Source organism: Schistocerca gregaria, chromosome 5, assembly GCF_023897955.1.
Source record: "Schistocerca gregaria isolate iqSchGreg1 chromosome 5, iqSchGreg1.2, whole genome shotgun sequence".
NCBI lineage: Eukaryota > Metazoa > Arthropoda > Insecta > Orthoptera > Acrididae > Schistocerca > Schistocerca gregaria.
The window spans coordinates 264280599-264299993 of NC_064924.1; the positions used below are offsets into that span (position 1 = coordinate 264280599).

Genomic DNA, 19395 nt, shown 5'->3' on the forward strand with positions numbered 1-19395 from the left:
TCAGAAGTCGACTGTCCAATCAGACCAACTGTCAACTCAAGAAACAACCTCAGCTATAAAATCACCCAAAAGCTTAACTGGATAATAACTAAGAGTTATACATATATAAAAAGCTCCACTACATTATCTTTTCACTTTTTTTGGGGGAATAGAGAAATATAGCTAGCAACAGATGCTGTAATGAATGCTCACCAATACATTTTGTGAAGCAGTTTTTAAAAACACCTAATTTTCTGAAGACATTGGTGATGGATGTATTAAAATTAACAGCAGATATTGTTATTATTATTATTATTACTGTAATACAGATTTTTATCTTTATGCACTAATACTAAGAGCAGTGCATAATCAGCTGCATTTATATGAAAATATATTATGTGTCTCAATGGTCACAAAATAAAACAAAGGGAAGCTCTACTGTTATGGCTTCTTGTAATTTAAGAAGTTGGTTGCATTACCAGGACCTTTTATCAGAAAGTAGACACAGTTATTGGTCTTTGGGAAATAATGGATACTATATACAAGCAATTACCTTTACATAATCACTGCTTTGAGAAAGATGGGAGATGGTCATCTGATGAGAAATATAGCACTTACTAACTTGAAGATATAACTTGATCAGAATAACATAGTGATTGACATCTGAGTGTGGAAGGGGACAATGTTGTTGGTTCCTGTTTGTCTGCATATTTAATATGGCTGCAGCAGCAACACCTGTGCATTTCCTTTCTGGGTGCATTCACGCATCCAGTATTGTGTCTGCTTAGCTGGACTGTAGTGGTCTTACCACTTTTATGTGCACTTTCGTAACTAGTTTAGGACATTATGTCATATATAGGCACCACTGGAAAGAGAAATAACGCAAACAATCAAACCGAATCGCCATTGTTACATTACTAACTGCAAGTTTTGTCTGCAACTGACTGTGGCAACTGGCACTTGAGATACAATAACGATATTACCACACTGAATAGAATACAAGTCTTGACTTAGCTTATCCTCTGATTGTTTTTTGCTATGGTAGCTGTCCTGTAAACATGTAGCTGTCAATCACATTTTTATTCTGATCCAGGTCAAGTTTTGAACGCCTGACTGCTACCCTATGCAACGTTCTATTGGATTAGTTATTTACTGACCTTATGACCATGGCATATAAACATTCAACAAACTGTGTAAGAATATATAATGTAACAGTAATCAGAATTAGTACACAATTCACATCTCTTATCAGCAGAAGGTTCGCACTGAACTCCCAATTTAGCTTCAATGTTATTGGTCGCCATTGGCACTTAAGTATACATGTTTCATGGGTGAGATCAATTACAGCTTCTCTGTCCCATAAAAACTCAAGACCCAGTAATACTGGTATTGACAAGTTTTCCATTAATAGAAATGTGAATAAAACGTTTGACAAGTTTTCCATTAATAGGAATGTGCATAAAATGCTATAATTTCCAAAGGAAACTTCAACCTGTGTCTGGTGCTTTATAATCTGTGTCTTTTTTCCCAGTGTTCCTGTAACCTTACAATTCGCAACAGGCAAAATCGGCAGTCTTTTTGTTTGCATTACCTCCTTGAAGAATTGTGTATCCATTATTGACACACTCGCACCTGTGTCGAGGAGAATATTAGTTGCTACACCATTGATGGTTCCAGTTCTCTTTTTCTTGCCTATCAGGGACAACAGATTGTTGATAGAGTTCATCTGTGATCCTCTTACCATCCTGATAGCGAATCGTATTTATTTTCTGTTTTATTGACCTATTGCCTTCATTCTTGGTCTCGGTTGCCTGGCAAAGGCCTAAGGGACCAAGATTAATTTGTTGGCTTCTGTATATTATGCTTTGGTTCTGAGGGTACTTCCACTATTTTCACATTTTGTGAGTCTACAGTCGGAGGTGGCCTACTTCGGTCCCACCATTGTGGATACTGATTATTTGTCATGGGTACAGTCTGTATATAATTTATTGGCTGACCTGGGTTCATAGAATTTTGTTGCAGCTGCAAATGACTTGCCCCTGGTAGTTGCCAATACTCATTGTCACCTCATATGTTTCTAGGTTTATCCTTGTACGGACTGTCTGATCTACTGTCATTTCGTCTTTTAGGATTACTATTGTTGTTATTATTATCAGAATTTTTGTTATTATACTGCCTCTGTTTACCATTCGGATGCTGGTAGTCATTGGACTTCTGGTAATTATTGTTGTAATTGAAATAGTCCGAATTTTGGTTGTAGGAATGTCTACTATTATTATATTTCCCATTATTATAACACTTGTTTTTACTTTTCTTGGGACTACCTTCGCCCCTATTTCGACTGTTTCCATCCCTTGGAACATTAACATGAACATCTGTTCCTACTTTTTTTTACATCTGTGTGTGGATGGACACCATTGCTTAATCAGTGTCGGACGGCTCTCACTCCACAGTTGACAAACACTTGCACAGCAAGCTCAGTGATGAAATAAAGAACTACACAAACATTAATATTTTGTTATGGTACACTGTACCTGTAAGAAATCCCAATACCTAATAATTAAATAAATAAATGTGCATTGGCGGCCCCACGTTGGGCGCCAGTGTGGCCGAATTGGTTTATAGTATTTCGTAACTTTAATTACGTATAAATGATATTTCAGGTAGATCAAAAAAATATATAAAAGCTGTTACCTACTGTCAGTGTAACAATTCATTTGATCTCAAACATGATTATCCTGGCTAATATTTGTCACTCTGCTAATGAAATCTCCACTTGACATTGTGTAGGAAGGTTGTTTGTAAAGTCGTTTGAGTGGCACTAAATTGCATATCATTTACCAGATTTTACACAACTGTTACTTAAGATGGAAGCACTTTTCTCTAGGAAAAAGAACATTTAGCCACAAAATACTACCCACACGCGATACTGGCATATATCTCGTATTAAAATATTTCATGTAAATTGTCCGAAATAATTAGGCTTCATATGACAGCAAATAAGAAATTGATATTATGTAATGTGTTGTGAGCACTATTTTTAAGGATTCAATCTGAGTTGAAGTCTGTCTTTTAAAGTAAACGACTGGGGCACATTTATTTCCATTCATTTATATCTAACCACATTTATGTTTGTTAAAATTCTCGATTGAAAACTGTCATGGGGATATTTTTGCTAAGATGGCAGCAGACAGACGATAGTCAATTTGTCTATTGTTATTCTTGATTCCTTCTATATGAAGTTAATGTATTCAGATAAAAGTCTTTAATCCTTTTGTACTCTATTCTTTAGCATTTAAAATTATTCTTAATGAAAAATGTTTCATATATTTTATAGAAGCTACTAGTAAAGTCCACTGTAAGTTACTAGCGCTAATGTCTGCACTGCTAACTATGGAGCTTAAAATTAACACTTAAAATATTAATTAGATTGGATTACAATTGAAATAAATACAATTACATGTCTAGACAATAGCGACTCTATTTTTCAAGTAATAATTAACCATATAGTTGCAGGTTGCCTCCTTATATACCATAAAAGTCTGACATCCAAACAGTTCATCGGTTAGCACAGGAAGAACGAGTGAACCACAATTATCACCGATAACGAAAAAAATTATAATTGTCCTTGTCTATGAATGTAGGTCTCTGATAATAGTTTTGTTTCACTCAGAAATTAAATTATTACAGAAATATTTATCGTCATTTTTACGCGATAGAGTCTTTTTTGTACATAGTATCGATAATATTCGTTGAAGTTTTTACACTTAGTTCATTTTAACATCTTATGGCTAGAACACAAGTGTCATGGATATTACACACAACATTGTTTTTTCGTGTATTCAAAGATGTACCACAGTTTATGGCACTGCTACGGTGGTAGTAAAATTGTATACAGTGCATCAAATTTTTGTAGTTACATCATAGGAGTGTACCCAATTTAACTACTGTGAAAACTTAATTACCGAAAGAAACTGGAATTCTTATCAGCTTTTTAAATTCAAGTGAGAGTTTGTTCATGATTATGCACAAACCCATAAACGTTTTGGCTTCTGTACGATAATGCTTCGTAGGAGATCACATTTTCCATTACAAAACTATCTGTATAATGAAGAAGGTTTCTTGGGTCTCCAGCCGGGTGGTACCCATCTTCTTCATCAGAAGATGGGTAGTATGACACTTCCCGAAACGTCGCGAGATATCAACGCTACCACCTGGCTGGAGACCCAAGAAACCTTCATCAATAGTTTACACCAGGAAAGCCTACAGTCACATGTATCTTTGTAATACTTATTGTAATAGTCTCAGTTGTAATTTATCTTTCATTGTAACCACTTTCAGTCACTTAATGGTTATCTGCGAATCTAACAGCAAAATAAAACATTTATATATATATATATATATATATATATATATATATATATATATATATATATATATATATTAGGTATATTATGTAGACTAAAATGACTTAAAATACTTATATATTTAAATTGTACCTGATTAATCATGAGTTGTGAAAAGACAATATTCTTATGAAAGAACATGGATATTAGCTGTAAAAATAATAGGGCAGCACTATAACAGAACTGTGAAAAATTTAAGTGGTATCTTGTCACAAGTTTGTTACATACATTTGACAGCTCCTGAAAATTTTTCATGTTTGTCAACTCCTGATTAATCAGGTGTATTTTACGAATATTAAAAATTTTCAGTGTATGTTGTCCACTTTATCAGGTGCAAATTTCAGAATTATAATATTAAATAACTTCAGTTTATGTTATCTACTTAAATAGATGTTTCTACTCAAATAGGTGTTTCTTATTTGTTTTACGTGTAAAGGTGATCATGAGGTGATTCAAAATAGTTTTCATTCGAGATAAATTACACCTAAGACTTACGAACTAATTTTTTTAAATATGTTTTCACAGTTGCGGTATCTTGCATGACATTATCTCAGCCATTATTAAGAAAAGTAGTCTTCTAAATGTAGTCATCTTATCAATATAATATCTCTGAACTATTACAATACAATAGTCATAAATGTTACTGGAATAATCAACTGGAGTATATAGACAAGTATAAGCATTATATTTCTTTAAGTCTTATTTGTTTATTTTTGTTCTTATGTCGTTGAGAACCATATCGATACCATAGACTGAATTGTCTCGATATAGCTCGAAATCGCATATTGGAGTTTGGATACGTCTTTGTTTTTCATTCGACGCCATATTTCGTATAGGATGATTTGTTTTGTATAATTTCAACGTTGTAACAGATTCGTTTGTGTTTAGGTTTGAAGAAGAGGGAAAAAGTATTCTTGCGGTGAGTGTATTATTGTTTCATGTTATTTATATGTTGGTTGTAATTTCGAAAAGCATCCTTTAAGAGAAAAACACGGATGTGGTCAAGTGGTGGATATTGTATCTGTCGTTGTATATGCTGTCGTTCGGTGCTGCTGTCTCACAAAAACAATTTTGTGTTCATTCTACGTGTTATCGTTTCGTTAAAAACACTGGTCGTTTCTGTATCGATAATTTGCATCCATTTGAATGATATTGTTTGGTCCTTACACGATACATTTTTTGGTGTTGTGTGTCAACAGAAGTGCCCCAATTTTGAAAACCTGTGTCCTCGTGATTGGTGAATATTACTCATGAATGGCTTTTCCTATATGAGTACGAAAGTTTGCTCATTGCTTGTAGACTTCTGATGCACATTGAAGTAATTGACGAAATTTTTGTTTATGTTTTGAGGCACAGATCTAATGTGATTTGCTTGAAGCTGGCTTATCAGTAGTATTCATAAAACAGTTAAACACGAAACAGCTCCGCTGAGACGACAAACATGTGAAAAATTTCCAAATTCTCTGCAATAATGTTTACTCCCTTGTTTTCTAACCCACTTTTGTTTGGGGGAATTTTGTAGGGCTATGTAATGACTGTTTGTCATTTATCGTTAAATGTAATACGTTAAATGTGAGTTTACGATTGATAAGTATTTGTAAATAGAGGAGTCTCATACCACATTCGACTGCTTAGAAATTTTTACAGCCGATTCATGTCAGCAGGTGTGTACATACCACATTGCACACCAATAAACGTAACTTTTACTGCTTATGATTTGTGTTAATTGTGGCAATAGTGTGCTTAGGCATCTTTGAAAGTTTCGTTACATACTGATACAGATGCATTTTTATGGTGGTAGCCTGTTTGGTGCTAGAAAGAAACAAATGCTACTATCTTGAATTCGATGCACTTGATTAGAAGCTGCTTTTGTTTTGATATAGGATATTGTTTTTGTTTCCATGTGTTTCAACCCAGCAGTTGCTTTCAACATGTAATGTTTTCTGTTGCTCCATTGGTATAAATTTGAGTTACTTATGTGCCCTCAAAACTCAAGTTTGGAAGTCACGCTCATTATTTTGTGAAACAGAGAGAATGTCATAACTGTGTGGGGTTGTTTATTGTTGCTATAGTTTGTGACTGCCATTCATATGTAAGCAAATTTGGGATGAAAGGACCAAACAGTGAGGTCATCTGCCCCATTGGTATAGGGAAGGATGGGGAAGGAAGTTGGATGTGCCCTTTCAAGGAAACCATCCTGACATTTGCCTGTTCCTACCCACTGTGCCACCTGACTCGGTACTGTGATTTTTCATCACTCTTATAGTAAAGTCTCAAGAAATGCCTTAAGAGTTAATAGTTGTGCTATATCTTCAATTTTTATAGTTGAGATCATTCTCTCTCTCTCTCTCTCTCTCTCTCTCTCTCTCTCTCTCTCTCTCTCTCTCTCTCTCTCTCTCTCTCTCTCTCACACACACACACACACACGCACGCACACACGCACATTTACTTCGCAGTTTTGTGAACATTACATTTTACTTGTAGAGGTAGGTCTATCAGTGTTGTTGCCAATATTTGCACGCTTTTCGACAGAAAATTCTCTCTTTGGGCTTACTGTTGAAAACAGGAAGAGGAGAGTGCAATATTTTTCCTGTTGTGTTGGGAAAGAATTGCAATAGTGTCATCGCCAAAATCCTACCATTAGTAGGTTGTAAGAATGTCACTAACTTTTGCCATTAATAATCTCAAAAAATGTGTTTTGTAAGGCAAGTTTTTGTGGAAACTCTAGGTAAACCTGCATTTTGATGTCAAGGAGTTTTTCTAATTGTTGTTCAGTTTCTTCATTGTACTTGATCTGATGTTGATGTTGACAAACAGTACTGTTTGGTGAATTGTAAGGTGTGGTCTAAGTTACTTCCTTTGTATAAAATTCAATGCCTGTCAATGACAGTGCAGATTGAATCAGTCTGGCATTTGCATGTACTATTGTAGGTCATTTTATTTTAGACTGCGCCGAGCTGTGATAATACACTATCTTGACTACAGTGTTTGTTTGTGATGAAGGTCCACAGAAATATGTAATCTGTGCATATTAGTGTCTGTTTGCTTATCTTTAAAGTATGTTGTTAGCCTCCACACCTAACACTGGTTTTCTGAACATTTTACTAGAATCACAGCAGTTCGCGGAAGTTTGCTTACTTATGAATGATTGCATCCCTCAGAAATGATTGGTTAAGTCATGCTGAAACACAGTGGTCCACTACACTTCTTTGTGGCATAGTCCTCAGTTTGAATTTTTGGTTGCCATCCAGAACTGTGTGCATACTGACAAGGGAAACTCCCAATCACAACCCCCTCAGATTTAGTGGTATGATGTGCTAGTGGATAGCCTGTCAAAAACTGAACACTGATCATGCATGAAAACAGGAAGAAGATGCATGGAACAGGGAAAAAAGAAGTTAAATAGAAGTAGTGAATGATCCAAGCTCAAGATGTGCATCGAGTGAATTTGAATAGCCATGTTGTGGTGATTATGTGGTCATGGTTTTGGACTCCGTGATGGGAGATCTGTGTTCAAATCTCCCTCATTTACCATATTTATTTATTCACTTCACAAAACTATGAACTGTCTGTCTGGTCATTGACGTATCTGTTCAGTGTATTCAAATTTGTCTATGTCATGGTTTAACATCTGCTTGCAACAGTGAGATGTAAGGAGGGGACCTACAGGCATACATACCTCCAATTTATTCTAGGCAAGTACAGCATGTTATGACTCTAGCATTCCTTTTTGGAAGTTTTGACTCTTGAATTCCTTTGTTGTAGTTTACTCCTGTGCATTGTTTCCATTTCTGTGAGAGGTCTTTGAGGCATCTCGCCTTCTCTCACTATTCATCACATTTACTGGAGATGGTGATATATTCAGTGCACTCCTCATATTATATAACCAGTGTATAATATAACAGTCGCCAAAACCTGCAGAAGGAGAACAGACATGTCGGTGACCGGCTGGAAAATTCATAATTTTGTGGGGGAAACACAGAGAGAGAGAGAGAGAGAGAGAGAGACAGAGGAGATTTGTGCATGGATCTCCCGCTTTGGGGTCCAACGCTGTGACCACCCAACCGTGACACTGTGGTTCTTTTAATTTGCTCGATGTTGCACATCGCAAGCTTGGACTGTTCACTGTTTCTATTTTGCTTCTTTTTCTCACAGTTCAGTACACCTTCTTCCTGTTTTCTGCTTGGTCTGTGTTCAGTTTTTGAAGGGCTATTCACTGGACCATTTTACCACTAAATCTGTGAAAGGTACAATGGGTAATTTCCCTTGCGAGGTCTGTCTGTTAGATGCTCACTCAAGTCAGCTAGGGCGGAAAATGGAACAGAGGAGAGAAAAATGTCCAGGCATTCAAGTTGTTGTGGAAACTACAGATAAATATATTGGGGTGGTTGATTGGTGATTTGATCTCTGCTCTTTCCAGATATATTTGTTGTCTTAGCCACTGTTGACGCATGAAATTCGTGCAAAATTATTATAAATGTGTAATTGGAGAATAATCTTCACCATTTGATTAAGCATTTTGAACATTGTGGCCACTAACATGTCGGCTCTTAGGTTATCTTCGTGTCTATGAAGATCAATGTGGTTTAAAATGTCGCAAACATTTTGTTCTTGTTGAAAAATTATGAGAATTATTTGTTGTAATGTTAAATATGTCATGCAACTGACTCAATGGAATGTAACAGAAATAACACAACATGACACCAAAATAACAGTAATAACAAGGATAAGAGGTCACAAGAGGTTAACTGTTATGTGTTGTTGAGCAAGATATCGAGTTCGACATAGGTTTTCTTCTCAATTAGATGATGATGATGTGTAGTTGATTTATCATAATATGCTCCAGAATGAATTAAAGATTATTTTTTCTATTTGTAATTTAGTATTGAGTATTGACTAATTGTGGGGACATATTGCAGTAACATTTTTGCAGATAATGTCATAAAATTGGTATAAATTTGTTTACATATATTATTATTTACAAGAATTTCTCTTCCTGGAGCAGTTAAAAAAATTCAATATCACACCCAGAAAATTACTGGCCAGATAGTCATATGTGAATTGGTCCAGAAAGGACAGAGTGAATGCAGTGCACATAGGTATTCATTGTATTTTTTGCCGGTCTACTGAAAAATGTGAGTTATCCAATGTTTTTCGTATTATGTTAAGTAGATGACATATGGGATGCTTTTGTTTTTATGTTTTAGTTGTAGATAAGGGTTTTACATTTTGTTTACAATGTGTCGCTAATGTGGGTGGTGGCTTAGTGTGTGTTGTTTACAAGACCGATATAGGTTTAGTGGAGATGATGCATTGAGGGAATGAAGTTGAGAGTTGTGTTGTGTACTAGACATACATAGGGTTTCATTTTGTTTTATGATGATGCGGTTATGGTTGAGCTAGGCTAGTTTGATAGGTGATAGGTTTTGAGTTGGCAAAGTCAATGAAATATGTTATTAGAAACTGTCTTTTTTGTTAAATGAAGTTTGCAGTATCGGACTATTCTGTATCATAGCCTGAGGCATAGGTTAGACTGGAAGATTACTGTGTGATTTTGAGTTGGCGTATCCAGCGAATGTATGATTACAGACCTCTTTTGTATAATCATTGCATGTTTAATATGAACATTTTATGCACTCATCAAAACCAATATTTTCTGTCTGTGGTCTGATTTTTCAAGTTATTAATGTGTTCGAAAATATTGATAACATGGACATTATAGGCCCAAAACCCTGAGTCCCGTTCAGCTCTTCTTAGTTTGTTGAATTTTATTTTTCTGTTGTTTTCTTGGTACTAGTAATTTTAACCACTGATCATTTATTTTTGTGTTAATGACCACATCTGTCTATTGTTGCAGCATCATGCTAACTAACCCCTGCTCTCCCCCCATAAAATGTCACTGATCTGTGTAAGTGGTTCTGGTTATATGCTTTCACAACATATCAGTGTCGGTTGAAACAGCGTAGTTTGTCTTATTTGGCGAAGGCAAATTCCAGACTGTGTTTATTGGTTGATTTGTGAGGCAAAGTTTCTTTACATTAGTAGTCACTTACAGGAGACAATTGTAGCCTGTCTTTGCATATTTTTCATTGTCAGCTTAATTACTCATGTCCAGCATGCTGGCTGGATGGATGGCTTACTAAAATTCAATGAAATTACAAAACCATCAAAGTTGCACAGAAATTTGTTTTTATTTACGTAGTGGCCAACTTTTGACTTCAGTCCATTATCAAGCCAACCATGCAAGCCTTACCCTAACACTGTAATGTGTACTCTGGCTGCATTGTTTTTATGAGTGTCTAAGTGCAAGGTAATATTTGAATGCAATAGTCTAGGGCCGTGTGCGCCAAAAACCAAACACACCACTGGACTGTCATGTGGAAATTGTAACTTACACTTAGCTACTCATACAAGTAACGTGGCTAGTGTAGGACTTATGTAGATGGCTTAGTAATAAACTGAAGTTTAAAACTGGCCAAAATTTAAACAATAGACTGTGCAACTTTTTGTTGGTTTTGTAATCTCATTGTCTGCTTAATTATCTGTTTCTGCTTGAATGTGTAGTACAAAGAAGCATGCCTGCTGCAGTTTAAATCTTCCGACAGATATACAAGGAGGACCAATGTATGGGTGTGGTTTTCAAGTGGTTTACCTCTTCCAGCTAGTTGAACATCAATCTACTACCTACATCCCGTTACACTACATTTTGAAAATGTTGACACAATTTCACATTGGGATAATATTAGATGCAAGCAGATGGCATACAAAGTATCCGTGCCAAGGAGGGAAGGGTTGGCGAAAGGACACACATTTGATCACCATTTGTCACTAACATTGCCCAATCCAGATTAACATGACGAGCCTGTAATGACATGGGATAAGACCAGAGAAAAGAAGTAGTGAGGGAAATAAAGTGCAAAGAGGACTTGTGCAGTTTTGACGAATTTATTTGCTTAACCTGAGTTTCAGAGATTAAACAAACTAGAAGGATTTCATAAATGATCCAAAGGAACTGCCTTCAGAGATGCTTCCAATGACTATTTTACTCCCGTGTTGTTATAGAACAATGATAAAATTAGCGTACCCACTGAGGGACATATCAAACCACATTTCCTGTATGGTGTGCATAAATGGAATTCGAAAGTTACTAGGTGACAACATTTTCAGGTATATCTCACCACACTGGTAACAGTTGTATGTGGATTATCAGAGTTTTTTCTATGTATAGATTTTAAGAGAGTAAAGGGATCTGCAGGTGACTGGAGTGAAGGGAACATTCTTATACTGAAAGGAATGGAAATGAAATACATTGAATAAGAGATAAATTTTCTCTGTGTTTCCTATTTAATGAATATAGACATTATTTTTTTTTTTACTCAATTGGCAATTCAGAAATTTTTCAGTTTCAAACAAAACTGGATTACAGATGTCACACTGAATAACAGGAACCAAATTGTGGGACCCAAGTATACTGCCTTAACAGTACACTAGCTGATTTGTGTTCATGTGAGGAGGACAGATTATGTATGTATGCTTAAATGGACTTTAATTGCATGTTAAAGCTTGTGGTGGGTCAAAGGAGGAGTCCGATCTCACCCGTCGGCTTTGATCCGCGACGTAAGGGTGTTGTGGTGTGTGACATCATGACGGAGTAGGGGTTAGTTTATGCGTGTGTTGTGTTTGTAGATGTTGTCTTGTTGCAGTTAGTGGTGTCCTCTGGTGGTATGTGTATGGTCTGCATATTACGTGGTGTATGGGATTCATTTGGGTGTTGGCACTTGAAGTGTGCATTTGTTGGTAGTGACTGTTATAGAAGAATGGAAATTGGTTTCAGTGAGTTAAGAATTAAGTTTCCGTTGTGTTTTTGTTATTGCGGTGTAATTTGATGTTATTCGTTTGCTGTTTGCTGTGCAGTAAGTCGTTTAATTAAATTTGTGACTTCTTTTGTGAGGTATGGATATGACTTCTAAGTTTAATAGCGTGAGGGCTGACATGTTCACCATCATTAACTTTCTGCAACTTTTCGGGCTTGTGATGGAGATTGTGAAAAGCGGTGTATGCAAGCAGAATATGCAAGTTGGGTGTTTATTTTGGTTGTGTTTTTCTTTGTGTGTGTGTGTGTGTGTGTGTGTGTGTGTGTGTGTGTGTGTGTGTGTGTGAGAGAGAGAGAGAGAGAGAGAGAGAGGTATTGGGGTACCTGCCCTAGTGTATAGTGCTCGGAAGTTTTTTGTGGTAAGTAGTCGTTTTTATGGATCTACTGTTTGCGCATTATGATGATCAGTGGGGTTTTTAAGTGTTGTCGGCTCGATGTTATTTACTGCATGTGTTGGTAGTTGATGTTTTGGTATTGGCACTTGTGCTTGATGTGTGTATCTTAGGGGAAGTACTCAATTTCAATTTTTTTGGTATCGCTAGTCGTATTTGAGCTATATAGGTCATGGAAAGTGACCGATTCAAATTTGTCCTCGTAGCTATGTGTGTTTTGCTACCGGCCTATATAGGTCAAGGGAAGTGTTTGATTCTACTGTGTCGTCGTCACTATGTGTGTTTTGGTATTGTGGGCTGCTGTTGACCTGTATAGGTCAAGGGAAGTGTCCGTTTCCAATGTGTCATCGTAATTGTGTGTGTTTTGGTATCATGAGCTGCTGTTGACATATATAGCTCTGGTAAGTGTCCGTTTTTGTTGTTTTAGGTGTTGCTTTTATGGTATTGACAGTTGTGGTGTGATTATAATTTTTGGAATAGTTGGTTTCTATTTTGTGGTATCGACAATTGCGGTTGAGCTATGTAGGTGAAGGAAGTGACCAATTCCTGTTGATATTGTTAGTGTAGCAGAATTTGGGAATTTTGTGGTGTTTTTATGTCGTCATTTTGTGTGGTTTGTGATTGTGGTGTGTCTGTGTGTATAATTAGTTTGTCCCCACCCAAAAAACCCCAATTTCCAGCTCTAGTCCCATTAGTTTGATTATATTTTTGGAGGGAGATGTATTTGTTGGTTTTATATGTATTTTTGTGTTTCAATCTTGTTTAGCTATTCATTACTATAAAACAATAGAATGATATACATGTTTTGGCTCCTCTTGTGTGATACATTCTTCCATAATGGCTCTATTGATAATTTATTTGTAGGTTTCACTGAAGAAGAAACTCCTTCCCACTTGCAAATGATGGTTATAGCTTTTTTTTTATTTTATTTATGTTAGGTAGTTCAATTCTAGGCTTCTTCTGATGTCTGTGTAGATGTTAGTAGTTTCTGTGTTGATTATTTACAGATGTTAGAGATAACATAGAGAGTTGGAACACTTGATTTGGGACATAAAAAAAAATGCAGGAGTACTCTTATTTACAATGAAGAAAAGAAAATCGGATTGGTGCACTAGTTTTAGTACAGGTGAGGGTACCTCAGGTGTTTTTGAGGTTTGCTGTATGCTGGTGGCTTTTTATTATTATTTATTTATTTATTTATTTTTTTTTTTTTTACAGGCTGCTGTGCTTAATCTTGCTATAAAAGGTCAATACAATGCTTATATATTTCAGCTTGTGGTTTTGGTTTCAGATGTGTCATTTCTGGTGCAGCATCTGCAACCCGAGCTAAAAAACAGTTGCTCGACGAATTATCTCTTGAAATTATCATGGTTGGACTGATTTGTAAAACATACAACCAAGTAGGTATAAAATTTGGTGTTGTGTGAAAATATTTGTTTGCAACTAAGGTTTCTTAGGAATTAAGTTGTCCTGTCAACTAGAAAGTGTAAATTGAATCGGCTTATAACAGTGTCTTCATTAATTTTTTACAGTGGCTTTCTTTTGGGTATAAATGTTACAGTTAATGCCTTAACAATAAGGAAGTATTTGTTGTGCACAGTAATATGCAGCTATTTTCCAGTCTTGAACTGAGTCTTTACACTGTGTCAAGTTTCATCAAAATTGGTCAGCTCACTGGTAGTGAGCAAGCAGTTTACTACTAGTGCATTACTGTGCTCCACTGGAAGTTGTAATCTCACTGTTTTGAACTTTTGAAGAAACAAGGTACTCAGCTAGGTGTAGCTTATTTTGTGTTTTGTTGTGATTTTGTTCATAACATTTGCTACTAATGTAAAGATTGGTTGTTGATTGCTTTTCTACTGCCAGTGATTGATATTTATGAAACTTGGCGCAATGTAAGGACACACTATAAGGTCTAAAGACCATTGCGTGCTTACACAATATACCAAGTTGTTGATAGAAAGATAGATAGATAGATAGAGAGAGAGAGAGAGAGAGAGAGAGAGAGAGAGAGAGAGAGAGAGAGAGCATGGGCGCACACACTGCTGAGAAAGCAGTGATGACTGACGTGTTGTTGAACTGCTTGTATTTGACAACCACTATTTACCTGTGAGTAATTGTCTGTTGTCACTTTTTGTATGTAAACTTTAATAATTTGTGTGTTGTTGGTCTTATTTTGAACTACAGTGGTAAATGTCAGTGTTTGCTGGTCTGGAGCTGAGATGTGTCTGGAAGTAATGAAGGTCAGTACAAGATGTTTGTTGTATAGTTAGGGAAGGGAGTGAATGATCTACGTATTACCACTTGATTCTAAGTGTGACCAATAAAATTGCAAATTTATGCCCAAGTACTTTTCCAACCTTCAATGACCCATTGAGGGGCCATCAGTAGTGTGAGAGGGAATGATGTACTAGTTATTTCTTGAAGTTCACAGTGAAGCTTTCAATCGTCATGAAGCAATGAGGGATTGTCTGCAGAGTGTGTGTGTGTGTGTGTGTGTGTGTGTGTGTGTGTGTGTGTGTGTAATTGCTTTCCATATTAATGAGGGATAGTTCATACTCTACTTGTATTTTATCACAACAATTATCGTATTTGATCACAACAGTTACTGATACAACATACCTTATCAATGCTGCACTTCACATGTGGGATAAACAGTCAGGTTTCTGTTGGTAGATATGCAAGATGATGACAGATCTTTCTGGCTACTCACTGAAATTTAATGAAGGTCTCTCACTTCACCAAAGCAAATCTGCTGTTTGCCAAGGAAAATGTTCCTCTTAAAATTTTGGAAGTGTAAGTTCCAATTCCTACAAGACCTTGGCGTGTGACCTGTCCCATTCTTGTTAAACACATGTATGTATTTATATGACTGTGTACATGACATATTTTCTCTTGTATGAAATTGACAGAGCTTTTATCCGTGTGAAAGTGAACCATGGATGAATAAAATTACTCTACTACATTAACATGGGGCAAGAGATGTAGCACTTTCTCCATGTACATCTCACGATATTAGAGAAATATTAGACTTCCATGAGAACAGGACATAAGAAGAGGAGGAGTGGGTATGCAGTGATGATAAATAGTAAACATACTGTCTGCCACGAAATGTGGAGTACAGATGTAGATGTTGGAGGGTGAATAACTGAGTGAAGGGGCAGAAAATTAACAGCTTATGAAGAGCTAAGATGACAAGCTGCAGTAGAAAATGGTTGATAACGAAAATCATTGCAATGGTGAAACCAGATATTAGCCAACAGGTACTCAGATTTGTTGAAATGGAGGCATTCATGAAAATCACTTTAGAATTTGTTACAAACAGTGGTTTACTTCAGTGCTGCAAGTTGGATACTGTAGATTGTAGTTGTTAATGGGATATGCATCAATCCATTACCTGCGGCCAAAGATTAAATTTAGTGAAAGCATAAAAATAACTGTTGGACAATATTGAATTCTGAGATACTTAATTGTCTGTGTGCTGTACTGATTTATGACATGACTCCCTAAGAATTAGTTCACCTAACCCAAAGATAGTGATCAGAAAAATGACATGGCTGCCCAACTTTATTCAAGGGGGAAGTGGGAAATCAGATCAGTGGTTCAGCACTTTGAGCTGGTAAAGATAGGAAACTGTGCAGGTCTTCAGAGCAAAAACTGATAGTGTATATCTCACTGGCTGCGAAGACAGTCTACAATGAATATAAGCTACGAATGATATTGTATCACTGTAAATAATTTAACAGAAGCAAAATCTCATTTACAATAATCTATGTGAGAAAGTAATTGAATAGAGACATTTACTTTCCAGTTGCAAAAATATAAATTCATGTTGTAGAATTCCATGCCCTAGCTGTAAAGAAGGTAGACTTTTTTGTGGCCTGTTTACATTCCAAACATATTTTGTTGAGTTGCCACATGAAATAATCATCGTATTTGCTGTGCTAAGCCCTTTGCATGGCTGTTCAATGGTTTATAATTTTACTATCTTTGGCTAGCATAAAATGAAAATTCCACTAAAATCACTGCAGCAATTTCCATAAAGGAAAAACAAGAAAAAATGAAATTATGGGAGACAGTTGGTAAAATCTGTTACTGCAGTAACATTATCTGTGGCTGTGCCTTTGCTCTTAACAAGGTCAGGTAGTTTTTAGTTAAACTCTGAGAATCTGTTTCATAGCTTTTGTTATGTTACTGCAGCAAATAGTTATTTTGTTAGTTATGGGTTTAGTATTTATAACCTCTGGGTAGTAGAAGTAGCTCATACCTATTTCATCCTGTGCAGAATGCGACCTTTACATAATACTGCTCCTCTGTCTTCAGCTTCATCCCAGCAGGTGTTGACATTTCTCAGGTCATCTTTCAATGTTTGTTTCAAATTTTTCCATGGCCAGCCTTGTTTTAAGTTCTCTTGAAGTGATATCCAATGTATGATTGGCTTTCAGCCATTTTTAAGATGTATCTAGTAAGTGTTCAGAAAGAGATGTGATTTGTCACCTTACTAGCTCATCATTCCTTATATGTCCGGACAAAGAATACCAGGGACATTCCCAAGGCAACGTTGCTCAAAAACATTATCTATTTGATCATTTTGGCTATGAATTTCCATGTTTCGCAGGTGTATAAAGTTATTGGGATGAAGATTTTATTCAAGAGTTTAATTTTCATAGAAGTGCTTATGGCTTTGGTTGCCCAATTAGGGTGCATGAACTGAGATACAATTGATGCCATTCCTCTTCTACAACTGACGTCCTCCTTGGTTTCTACATCAGACGACATGATGCTGCCTAGGTAAGTGAATTGTTCGACACCCTCTGTAGTACACCCATGAATGGTTGCAGGAAACAAGCATGTAAAACAAAAATCTTTTAAGATGTACCTTCATGTTTAAAATAGATCCATTATTTATGGAAGATTTTGGTTCCAAAAAAAGCCATCACTTTCTTGTATACAGTCAGTTAATACCAAAGAACAGTAGACAAGACCTGAAACACACTACTGTACTATATGCTAAAGCACAGTGTAAGTATAGTGGAGTGTATTTCCTTTTTTCAATCAAATGATTTTTTTATTAGGTGAAATACACTGTGTGTGGCAGTAAAAAAATAAAGGACAACTGGGATTACCCTAAATGCAATTGGTGTCAGTTACTTAAAATAAAACAGCTTGATTGGCAGCTATGATCTATTATTTTTAGTGTCATAATAATGAAATAAAACTGTCAGGGGTGATGTTGCACATCCCCTGTTTATCTGTTCTGTGTATCAGAATTTGGCAAGTGAAGGCCATACTTTTTCAAGGAGAAAGGTGTGTCAGTAATTATGACCTTTGATTATTGTTAAATGCTCAGTAAGTTTCTCCATTGACAACTGTGTTTTGAGATATCTTTTGTGAGGAAATATAATTTTTTATTGCGTGATTTCCCCATTTGCTCAATGAATATTATTCAGCTTTTGTAACAATGTCATATTCAAACACGTAAAGCTATGATGTTACACAGTGTCAGTTCTGCAATTTATCAAAGTTGCCGAAATCTACAACAACTACCGAACTTTTGGTTTATTGTGCACTTTGTGTACTGTTTGGCCAGTTTCTGTTATGATAAAGAATCTGCCAGATCCAATAAGTCCTTGACGCTCATCTGAGTAGGCATGTACTGTTTTTAACAGCACAGAACACACTGGGCAGCCTCCTAGTAGCATGTAAGTACACCATTGTCAAGCAAAAATCATCTAGAGTGCCTCATGAAATAGGTTATGGTTTGTTCCGGAACATAGAGGGTACCAGATTTTTACGTGGATTTTGTACCTGTATATAAGACACAGCACTGATTTTTGAGTTGAGAGAGAAGAGGGAACTCAGTCTACAGAAAGAAAGGTCACCTTACCTGTTTACAAAGATTGGTCATAATATGGTCCCTCTTATAACATTTTTAAAAAACTTCACTATTTGTATATTTTTCATCGCTGTCAGTATTTGTGTCATTTTCCTTTCAAAACATGTTTTTCTCACTATCATATAGGGCATTGCGCATGCACCATTTCTTTATGCCTTTGATGGTAGAATATGGTGATATTGTGTACCATGAAGGGAGAATCTAATCACACTTAGGGTAACTGATGCCATTTTTATTTTGCCAAATCGAATGATTGAATGATTTCCATTGTAAGCCAATAAGATTAGTGTTTTGGGAATTGTGTTGAAGTTGCTTGTTTGTGACATGACCAAGCACCTACAGTTTTGAAGTCATGCATCCTGATAAAACTGTTATATCACAACTTGCAAATATCTGAGGTCAGTCTGTTGCAGCTTGGAGGGCAGCGTGGTGTTCTCTGCCTCAGAAGATACTATTGGAAAATGTTCAGTAGTATCTGTACCACTCACAAATGGCCCCACTTCTCAGAGCCTAAGATAAATAGGGTTACGCTGATAGAGGCAGGTAGTTCAAATTGCCGTTGGTTGTGAGTATGACAGCACATATAGGACAGATTATTGATGATGACTTTGCTTCTTTGTACAACTTAACAAAATGGATACTCTAGATCGGTTATGGACTCTGGCTGTGGACTTGACGTGAGTCATTGATGTTGCAAGTCCAATCAGTATTAGTTAAGTACCGTAATTGTCATTGACAGAGTTTTGTGTGTGTGAGAATTTTTCCAGTGAAGTTGTAATTGTCAAAATACAAAAATAATAGTTAAGTCTGTGTGCATGCAGAAACTTTATTTAGTACATCAGATGTGCA

General features: G+C 36.2%; 1 protein-coding gene across 3 annotated transcripts in view; it reads left to right on the top strand.

Moving 5' to 3' along the window:
• Nucleotides 1–5179: 5179 nt before the first annotated feature.
• The window catches only part of LOC126272098 (poly(A) polymerase type 3-like), a 149751-nt gene continuing 135535 nt past the window's right edge, over nt 5180–19395 (top strand). Inside the window, exons 1-4 of one of the 3 annotated variants that reach the window (XM_049974677.1) lie at nt 5180–5304; nt 13658–13776; nt 13942–14050; nt 17269–17441. In XM_049974677.1, the coding sequence (XP_049830634.1) occupies nt 17428–17441 (14 nt within the window). In that variant the 5' untranslated portion in view covers nt 5180–5304; nt 13658–13776; nt 13942–14050; nt 17269–17427. The remainder of the gene's footprint in view (nt 5305–13657; nt 13777–13941; nt 14051–17268; nt 17442–19395) is intronic. The other 2 variants (XM_049974676.1, XM_049974678.1) reach the window with 2 other exon arrangements.